At 43.8% G+C, this 10,662-nt stretch overlaps 1 protein-coding gene across 1 annotated transcript; it reads right to left on the bottom strand.

Moving 5' to 3' along the window:
* Positions 1-4,452: 4,452 nt before the first annotated feature.
* zgc:172323 (uncharacterized protein LOC564165 homolog) lies at positions 4,453-8,724 on the bottom strand. Its single transcript, XM_062398918.1, has 11 exons — positions 8,196-8,724; positions 7,829-7,988; positions 7,563-7,712; positions 7,040-7,159; positions 6,862-6,957; positions 6,631-6,765; positions 6,427-6,537; positions 6,222-6,332; positions 5,964-6,088; positions 4,991-5,878; positions 4,453-4,813 (listed from the first exon to the last, which is right to left on the bottom strand). The coding sequence occupies exons 1-11, from the start codon at positions 8,417-8,419 to the stop codon at positions 4,720-4,722; spliced, it is 2,214 nt and encodes a 737-aa protein (XP_062254902.1). The 5' UTR covers positions 8,420-8,724; the 3' UTR covers positions 4,453-4,719.
* Positions 8,725-10,662: the final 1,938 nt, after the last annotated feature.

Below are 10,662 nucleotides of genomic sequence, written 5' to 3'. Positions count from 1 at the left end.
GAATATTGAGTATCTGGTTGGAGCGAAGTGGAGCCTTCAGCTTTTATATGTGCAGCAGGTTATTGAAAGTTACTGGGGTCTGAACAGAGAAGAAGAACAAGAACATGTGGGCGATCAGTTCAGACCATATTAACCTCTGACCTAATGTCCTCACGTGTATACATGGACAGGCTGTACCTGCATGCTGATCAGATTTATTTATTTTAAAAATGCTTCAAACAGACAAGACACTAAATCACAATCTACAGCTGCGTTAACTAAGAGCATCTAAACGGTTCAGGTGATCCATGAATCTCTCTGCTCCCCACGCTCCTCCACAGTCAAAGAGCCTGAGCGACACGCGAACAATCTCATCAATAGGCGCACGGTTTGCACCCGGCTGTGCGGAGCGGTTATTTATTAACGCCTCGGCATTTGCGGCTGGTTCCCATCCACCCCTGCGCTGCTTTAAGGAACACTTCTCCACAGTGAAATTCATTATTCTCCGGAGTCGAAGGCGAAGACGTTTCCTTTCTGTTCGCGGAGGAGTCGCTGGGAGTGAGTCCCATCTCTCCCCCTCCGCCGCCTCCTCCCCGATTCACTGTGCGTAAAGTCAAAAGACGGTGTCAGAGTGAAAGCAGTGTTGGAAGCAAATGGGATGGAAAATTAAATGAAATGAAATGGCTTGACCGGCAGTATTGTCCCTCCTCCCTGCTAAAAAGAGAAAAGACATTAATTACATGGTCGGATCTTTGCTCTTGGACAATATTGCGGAGTCAATCAACACGAATTCTGCAAGTGCGCTTCTCTTAAATGAACTCCGCGTCTCTTAATGAACTTAAATAACGACCTGAGAAGAATCGCAGGCGGAGTGCGGAGGGAGACGTTTTTATGGGCCGCTCTGCCTGACTCTTGCCAGCCTTTTCTTTTCTTTCCTTTTCTTTTTTTTTAGGGGAGGGGGGGGGGGGGGTTCAACTGTCTAAACGGTGGGGCTCTGATTTAACTGGTTGGCCATTAATGAGCCATGAATATAGAGGAACAACCTGTCTGCAAAGCAACGCGGTAAATACAGAGAGCAATGCCCCACCAGGGATCACCATTCATTCGCCCTGACTATACCTCAGGGGTGCCAAGGGTTCACCACCACCTCTCCTGGACTGGTTTCAATGGCCCCTCCATTTAGGACCCCTCCGAGCCCCGAAGAAAACACATTTTTTATGTCGACCCATAAACTTTGTTTGGCTCTATTCAAGAGAAGCCGCGAAATCATTGTCCCACTTAGCAATGTGGCCTATTTCTCACACATTCCCACGTCTCAGAAATGACCGTGTGTTTGTCTGCATCCATCTATTTGTCCACATGTTAAAGCCCACACCTTCCTCGCCTCTCACACTCATTTGGTCACACTTTCCTTCAATTCATAATGAAGGACAGAAAGAGGAAGAACAGCTAAATCCTCGTTTTTTGTCTGGGCAGCCTGAAATCTATCCGGCCAAAGACTCTGACTTTCTTAAAAGATATGAGAGGGAAACAGAAGAAAATAAATATTCAGACTGATGCGCTGATGTTCATTTTCTTCATCTCCTTTTCTGTATTTAAACCCGACCTTGACATATAGGAGGTGTCTTATACTCCCTGAGAAACCTCGGGAAAGACCCAGGCTGCGCCGAGGCCAGACCAGCTGCTTTTATGCGGGTGGGACATTTGAGACGCGTTTGAATAGTAATGATGCTTGTATGGGACTCCCACCAGATGACATGATTGGGATTTTAACCCAGACTAATATTCAAAATCGCATTAGTGAGGAGCCGAATAAACGGCACCTGATTCAACGCTGTTCATGCGTGATTTCATTCAAAATGCCTCCCCTCTCTCTATCTCTCTCTCCTCCCCTCTTCAGAAAGGGGCTGTACCATGTCGGTATTCAAAGTCTCTGAAGTTTTGCGCCCAGCTTTTTTATTTTCTTTCTCCAGGCCACATTTCCCTGACTTAAAGTCACTTTATCTCGCATGAGCAGCCGCGGATAAAGGCGCGCCGAGTTGCGTGAATTGATATGTTTCGGTGTACCTTATAAATTCATACCTTTTCTCACTCGAGCGCCTCAGAAAGAAAGTGTCACTCAGGCCAATTCTCTCTGCTGCGGAGCGCATTTAGCAGCGGATCCATTTGAGGAGTTAATTCCTAGGCAAATGTATGCAGGCAGGGCCGCGCATGAATAGAGCAGCGTGTCAGCCGACCCTAATTGGGATTTAGCCACCCCAAAGCATGTGCACAAAGTGACAGAGTTTCAAAGAGAGTCCCAACTTTTGCTCTCCTTGGTGAATATGGGCAGCTCTTTCCCTCGGCTCCGAGTAAAACACCATTTTTCTTGCAGGATGAAGGTTAGTGACCCACTTGGCTGCGCGGTATGTTTCTGCAAAATGAGAGTGTGAGGAAAACAAGTAAGATGGCAAAGAGCATGTTGGGAGACATGTAGGACTATAACCTTGACTGGCCTGTATGTTTGAATAAGGTCAAACTACGTCTAAAGTGAAGTCATGCTTATTTTCTTTTGTAGTACTTTTCGCATGGAATTTCTGTTAAATAGTATCTGTTGGTCATAACAATTTAGTTTTGTAATTTGTTCTGACCATTTCACAGCAAATAATAATAATAATAATATTAAAAATAAAAATAATACTTATAATAATACTGATACTACTAGTACAATATAATATTTTGCATATTATTTCAAATAAAAATTGCTTGACATCTGATTAATTGAAAATATAATTTTGAGGGTAGGAGTTGGACAAATCACTGCTTGTGACTACAATTTATTTATTAATTTATTTGAATGACTACGCTCTACACTCTACACTTTTCCTCTGGTGCATCCGTTCTTTTCCACTCCGAGTACGAAGCACCATGGAGAGCTCCATATCGTATTAAAACACACACACACACACACACACACACAAACACACGCACACTCACACACGCACGCAAACAGGCACGCACGCGCACACACACATGCCGACACACTCCCTCTTGCCTGCGTAATTCTATTAAAAATTGATTCCGTTCCTTCACGTAGACCCAATTTGCATCTATTTCTCTGAACTGAGATCCTTATACGTGTATATAGGCGGATTTATTATATATGTAGCTGTATGCATGTTTCGGGTTGGATGCACATTATTAATTTGCTGTAACAAAATGTGATCTAATGATACAAGCGTCTCGCGGCTCCTCATTATTTCTCCGATTGACAGTCTCGGGTTCAGACTAATTGTCTCCCGCGTGTTCGGGTGGGATGAGCTTGTGGAAGTGATGTCCGGGAAAAATATTGATTATTATATTATAGTGTTAAAGAAATTATTCATCATGTGGTGATGTGGCTAGAAGATGCTGGTGCCTCCATGGAACGATTTGAGCTCATTTATTAACCTTTCATTCCCTTTTATCCTTTACTTATTTAACTATGTTGAATTAAAAGTTTGGATGAATAAAAAACAAGGAATACTTTGTATTTTGTATTTTAATGGCAATTTAAAACAGTTATTCTCGGGGTAAATGCAATGCATTTTAATGCACATATCATACATAGGGATAGATTGATGCTATTTATCGATTCCAATCTGAGATGGGCTGTTACAGCAGCAAGGTATCTGGCACACTGAAGCACACTATAATAAATATTAAGATAGAAGAATACTTAAGCTGTGCAAAATATAGAATGTTCTAAGAGTTTTAAATCAGCACATTCAATTGTTTGTGAATACTATTGCTTCAGTGAAACAAGAAACAATAAAATGTGATTTTTTTTTATTACGTAGCAAATTTCCATCTTCATTAAAAGAACAGTCCATTGATGTCTAACTTTATTTAATGTAGTGGCTTTTCAATAAGATCATCAAGAATTATATTTGTTGATATTAAGGTGAGTCACTTGTGTTCAATTGTAACAATATTACTATTTCTGCCAATATTCCATTGGCCATCTTGCTCTTCCTATATCTTTGTTGTGTTTTTTGTTGGATTGGTGTGTTGCATGTTTCTGCTCTCAGCCCTTGAACAGGACACTGAGAGTGTTTGGCATCTGCTGGCCAGATCCAGTCGCTCCCAATCAGCAGCGGGAGGAAAAGGTGTGGATGTGGATGGAATGAGGACAGAAAGCGGCTGTGCTCCGTCAGTCCGCTGCAGAGCAGAATTTGACTGATGGATTACTCAGGCCTGCAGAAAGTGTCAGAGCAACCGCCTTGACCCTCAGGTGACTCTGTCTATCTCTATGTTTGCGTTTGCTTATTTCTTTTTTCCACTCTTCCTCCATCCAAGCCAAAGCTTTGAACAACAGGATCGTTTCTCTCTCCTAAGCAAAACTACATTTTCACATTTCATGTAACTATAGTGTTAGATTCAATTTAGTGTCCTTAAAGGCCACCTCAGCGAAAAACCTAAAGGAGACATCAAATAAAAAGAAAGACAAGGTAGTTGAATGCTGATAGCTTTATTTGCAGCGGGAAGAAAACAGAGGGAGTGTGAGGCACACAAAAGTTTAGAGAGCATGTTGAGGGTTCTTAGGCATATTCAAACTCTGTAAGGGGAAGGTTTAACTTTCTAGCAAAGGTTCATTCATGATCTTCTTGTCCAGGGCAAAGGTCGCAGGTCAGTGCCCAGACATGGCGTTTGGTCAGTGCAAAGCTCAGAGGGGCGTGGAAGTTTAAGGGTGAGAGGAGGTCACTTGGGAATTTGGGTTGCTCACTCGTCGTCAGATTCATCGGCTGCACCGGTGATGGTGTATGTTTGTTCCTGGCGGTCCATCTCCATCACGTCACCCTCTTTTTTCACCGTTCTGTCCGGGAAGAAATGACAAAGAGAGGGTTAGACCTCTAGGCAAGTGGACGCTGGTCCTAACCCTGTCATAAAGGAGGTTAACATTCTTGAAGTTGTTGCTTCTTAATCTGGGTTTAATGCTACGATATACAGAGGCCCTGTTTAGGAGAACATAGATGACACCTGGTACCTTTACCTAATGAGCACTGTCCTTCTCTCCGTCAGCTCCACAGCCTGATCTGCATAGGTTTCAATGTTGCCGTCATATGCATCTGATCCAATACCCAGCCCGGGTCCGCTGGTTTCACCCGCCCCTCCACCACTCTTCCCCTTCCCACCAATGCCTGACAATGCAACATCCCCACCCGCACCCTCAGTTCCTGCATTGCCCCTGCCAGTGGAACCCATTTCGTGGTCTTTGCCTCCGCCCCCTTCAATTCCACCAGCAGTTCCATTAACCCTCCCTTCGCCTCCACTGAACCCCATGCCACCAGAACCTGCAGAGCCACTACCTGGACCAATTCCAACGCCACCCACGCTGTTGTCACCCTTGCCCTCGGTGCTGGAGTTTCCCCCAACCCCAGTTCCTGCTCCTCCAGCACCCAAGCCTGCACCTCCAGGTCCAGTACCATGCCCTGCAACCCCAGAGCCACCACCAACACCAGCACTTCCAGCACCTAGCCCACCAGTGCCAACACCACTCATTCCTCCTGCACCAACTCCTCCACTTCCAGCACCAGTACCCACATCGACACTTCCAGCTCCTATACCTCCACCTGCACCCGCAGCTCCCAATCCATGACCACCAATCATGTCTGCCCCACCTGCCCTTCCTCCAGTGCTCATTCTTCCACCCATACCTCCAGCAGAACTGCCTGAATCTGCACCCATGCCTCTTGCACCCATGCCCCCACCCATTCCTCCCTCACTCCCCATGGCTCCTGCACTCGCACCACCACCTGCTCCCCCCATGCTCCCTCCACCAAAGCTCACCCCAGCACCAATAGCGTTGGTGGAACAGGTGGTCAGAGACAGCGTTTGCATCATGCCAGTCAGCCGCAGGTCCTCTCCCTCAATCAATTTTCTGCAAAGAAAATACAAACGATGACAAAATTTAGACTATGACTAAGATGAATATTTAGTCATTATTCAGGCTGTTATTCCTTTACCTGTAAGTTGTTATCTCAATCTCCAGAGCCATCTTCATATTCAGGAGGTCTTGGTAATCACGCAGGTGCAGTGCAATTTTCTCCTTTGTGGTTTTCAGTTCCAGATGCAGGGACTCAATCCGAGCCTATTCACAAAACCATGCAATTACCTGAACCGTTGTTGTGGCTTTGTGTCTGCATTCATGAAAGTGAAGGTTTGTGTTCATGACTGACTCAGGTGTGATGAGGTGTGCACCCTGCATTTGAGTCTACACTTACCTGCAGGTCTTTCTGTTCCTTCATGTACCTTTCCTGCATTTCTCTGATCTGAGCCTCGAGAGCTTCATTCCTGGTCCTCAGGTCATCCAAATCACGTTCTTTGTTTTGGATCTGGAGATAGTTTAGCATGATTTTGTTTGTTACAGCCATTCATTACTAATTCTCAAAGAATATTTATATGTCAATTTTCACTTTTGACACCCACATCCTTTTTGGCACCAGCCACTTCTTCTCTAAAGCTTCGAACCCTGTCCACATGTCCCGTTGACTTCTTTGTTAGATCTTCAAACTTGTTTTTATACCATGAATCCATTTCCTAGAAATGAAAGTGGAAATAATTACAAATATTAACATAGAATATAGAGGATTTCACTGCATACTCAAGTGCTAATCAAGTGTAATTATTTACTTGGAGATTTTTGGCTGCAATGTCGTCATACTGGGTTTGGATTTGTTTCAAAGCAGCAGCCAAGTCAGGGAGTGTGAACGCACTCTCAGCTGCGGCATGAGCTGAATAGATCTGTTTCATGAGCTCCTCAATTTCCTGGAAAAAACATTTTATCATCAAAGTGAAACGTAAACTAAATAAATAAATATATATAAACTAAATATTTTAATTTGACATAAAGATGTTATGCACCTGTTGCTGAACACGTTTCAGGAATTCAATTTCAACTTCCAGTTGCTCCAGCTTCTTCTCCAAGGCAATGCGTGAGGAGGTGGCTTTGTCCACATCCTAAAGAAGGCCCGCCATTATTAATACAACTTTAAATGAATATAGTAAAAACTGCAATATTCCGTAATTAAATGGAACCTACTGGACGGAAGGTTTCAATGTCTAACTCAGCTTTCTTCCTCAGCTCCACTGCCTCCTCGTATTTGATTTTGATTGCCTCTAGGTGAGCAGCTGTGAACTCCTTCGCTGCTAAGGAAACATCCTGAAAACCAAAATGCCATAAGTAATTTGCTCGTCCATGAGATTTGAAGGTGTGTGCATGGCTGTGTGAAAAATGCAGATCAGCCTCTTTTGCATTTCATGTCTTCAAACCTGACCGTGTGTGTGTGTGTGTATGTGTGACAGTCGATGTACTCCATGACACCGTAACATGCTGAGGCACTTCTCTATTTGCCTGCCAGAAATAAGCCTGTTACCAGGTAAGGAACCTTGAAAACACCAAGTTGACGTCTTGTATCATTGCTTGGATGAGTCTTATGCAGATTAGTGAGGTGTAAAGCTCGCCAGAAGCAAAGAAGTCAGTCTTTCTGCTCTTGAGCATGGTACAAAAAAGAGAGAAAGAAAAGAAACAGAAGCAAGGTGCAGCTTGGATAATTCGGTCTCACCCGCTGAACTCTCATCTGCTCAGCGATCTTTCTCAGCTCCTTCAGCTGTTCCTCATACAGGAGGCGCAGACCGGTTGGCCTCTCAAAGCGGTTGTGATAGGCCTCGATCTCTGCCTCCAGTAGCTGGTTCTGCTGCTCCAGTGATCGTACCTAAAAGTGCAGAAAAACATCAGCAGAGATATTTCAAGTAAGCCAAAACTAGACGCTCTAATATGTTTTCCTATCTCTGTGCTCACACAGGTGAGAATAAAAAAAAAAATGTTTACCTTGTCAATGTATACAGCCAGTCGATCATTGAGGACAATCATCTCATGTCTCTCACTTTTGCGTGTAGTGAGGAATTCCTGGTTCTCAGCTGCAGCCACATCTAGGTCCATGGCAGGCTCTCCGTTGGGCCCAACACACACCATGGCCCCTGCACTCACACTGTGAACACATACCAATTCACATTAACTGCAAAGCCACAGAACTCTCCTTTAAAAGAGGGAAAATGGCTTGAGAGGGTGCTTGAGGAAGTGGAATTTTCACAAATGCTTTTTTTTTTGCAACAAGCTCACCTTAGAAAATAATAAGCTAAGTATACAGTCTGCTCAAAAACCTTAGTCCATAGGGGACTGCTCTGACCCAGCTTACCCTGCTCCAACCATGCGAGACCTGCGTGCAGCCGAGACGTTCCTTCTTCCCACTGACTCCACACGCATGCTGCCAGCCCCGGCTCTGCAGGAGTAGCCGGCAGAGGCATGACGGGCCTCTCTCCTCGTGGGGGATGGGCTGGACACTCTGACCTGATGGGAAAAGCTGCTGATGTCCTCAAAGTGACGGCGGTAGGACGAGATTCTCTCTGGGCTGCGGCTCATGATGGTGGTAGGGACTGTGCTTCCTCCAAAAGAGATACCTACCCAGGCAGGCAAATACTTGTGGTTTACTGTTCTTCACTGCTGCTCCAGCTTCCTGATTTGCACCCTGATCGTCAGCCCGTTGTGAGGTTTTATAACTCCTACTGCTTCTCATCCCCCTTCCCTGTCAGATACAGCCCATTGCATGAGCCAACACCTGTGGAATCTCGAACCTCTGCACCAACGCAGGCGTGACCTGCAACTCAGAAATCTGTCAGCAACTTGTGAGGAGCAGATCTGGGCTGTGACAGTGGCTGATGGCATCAGTGAAGGGTTCAACTATTAGTCTCTCTGCAATATACAGACAATATATCAGTCTAAGTCTAATCACAGCCAGTAACGGTTTTGCCAGGATTATGGTACATGCACCACATCAGTGTCCATAACAGCACTGGGCAGCAGGCAGGCAGGCAGGAAGGGTCTGTTCAGTCATGGCAGCCAGTAGGTGCAGCACTGACGTGATCTGCTCTGATGAGACGAGGGACTTTAATTGAACGCTGAGCAGAGGCTGGAGGGTGACCTGATGAGGCTGCGGCTGCTGCAGAGGAACAAAGGGCTCTGGCGAGATTTGACATAAATTAGTACTTATTAGTCCGGTCTGTTTTCAACATATTAAAAGTGGAGTATGCAGGGGGAAAAAATTGGAATTAACCGCTTCTGAGGGAAAATATGGAGGCCGAGAAAAAAAGGAGGAGGGGCGGCTGTAGTCTGGAGTTTACGGTTGACATGGCACAGTGATATGAGGGGAGAAAACCGTGGTCTTCATTGACACCTAATGGGTCACTTGGTCGAGGGTCAGTAAGCCCTGTCACTGTCCTTAAAGTTTACTGTAAACATGAACCTTTATACAAAACCTAACTTTCAAGCTTCTCACACAGATAAACACAGAATGACCAAAATAAAGATAATAAAATAATAAAAACATCTTCAAGCCAGATGATAAATCATCAGGGTCAACTTCTAAAAGGCTTTTTAAAATTGATTGATCTTGTAAGCTCTGACTTGATGGATTATGTGAACGTCTGTTCTTTTCCACTGACCTCAGATCTGGCAGCAGGGTGGGACTTTCTTTTGGAAGAAGAGGAAAATTCATTTATGAACAATCTGTCACCACTAAATCTTTTCATGTAACGAACAAATAGCATCACTCATCACTTCAGAATGTCACAGTGTGTGTTATGTCTCATCTCAAATGTCACCATGATTTGCACATTTTGTTTTACTTAACCTCTGTAAATACAGAAAGTAAACAAGGAAACGCCTATTTTTTGTAACACATGTATGTTATATAATATACAGTAGACTATGCTATGAGGTTAATCATTTTTTAAGTCAATTAGTCTTCTAAGAAATATTGCAGGACATGTACATGTAATTTGGCTGCATTTATTAAGCACATTTCCAGTTTTATTGTTAAATGAAAGCACTTTCCAGTACAAGTTGATTTCACACACACATTCATACACGTTTCTACACAGATCACTTTTTCTATCACACACTATTGTGGTTCAGTATATTGCCCAAGTACACATCAGAATGTAAACTAGATGAGCTGGGGATCAAACCACCAACCTTCTGCTGAGTGGACAACTCTCTCTACCTCCTGAGTCTCAGCCATCCAATTATAGAGCAGATGAAAATTCGATGCATTTAACCTGGTTTTATAGCTGGGATCTCACCCCAAACAGAATTTATAATTTTTCATAGCTTCTGATTTGCAAAACAAATCATCAGATCATGTTTGCTTGTCATTCTGACAAAATAATAAAAAGGTCATAGAGAGAGAGCGTGGCCTAGGGGGTAGAGCGGGTTATCTGCAACAAGAAGGTTGCCGGTTCGAATCCCACTCTGTCCCATCTGCATGCCTAAGTGTCCTTGTCAAGATACTGAACCCCTAAATGGCCCCTCAAAAATGTTGAGTGTTCTTAAAAAAAAATGTAAGTCGCTTTGGATAAAAGCGTCAGCTAAATGACATGTAATGTAATGTCATCAAGTACACAGTGTTAAAATGTAAATAATATTCTTTATAAAGAAGGTTCATGTGGGGTTTGCTTAAATGACATAAATAGACGAAGGACAGACAAGATTAATTTTTTCCAGTCATCATTGTATTTTACGTCTTCTCGCCGTAACAGGACAGACTTTTTATTGCTTTTCTTAAGTGTGTTGTATTTATTGTGTTTTTATGTTTTTATGTCTCTATG

The sequence above is a fragment of the Platichthys flesus genome, chromosome 11 (genome assembly GCF_949316205.1).
Source record: "Platichthys flesus chromosome 11, fPlaFle2.1, whole genome shotgun sequence".
Classification (NCBI taxonomy): Eukaryota; Metazoa; Chordata; class Actinopteri; order Pleuronectiformes; family Pleuronectidae; genus Platichthys; species Platichthys flesus.
This window is presented reverse-complemented; position numbering and strand designations above follow the sequence as displayed.

Excerpts from the sequence above, each read along its gene's own strand:
- zgc:172323 (XM_062398918.1), bottom strand. The coding sequence starts at position 8,419 with ATGAGCCGCAGCCCAGAGAGAATCTCGTCCTACCGCCGTCACTTTGAG. Across the intron at positions 7,989-8,195 it reads TCTCGCATGGTTGGAGCAGG|TGTGAGTGCAGGGGCCATGG; the intron begins GTAAGCTGGGTC and ends ATGTGTTCACAG. Across the intron at positions 6,766-6,861 it reads TGAAACGTGTTCAGCAACAG|GAAATTGAGGAGCTCATGAA; the intron begins GTGCATAACATC and ends TGTTTTTTCCAG.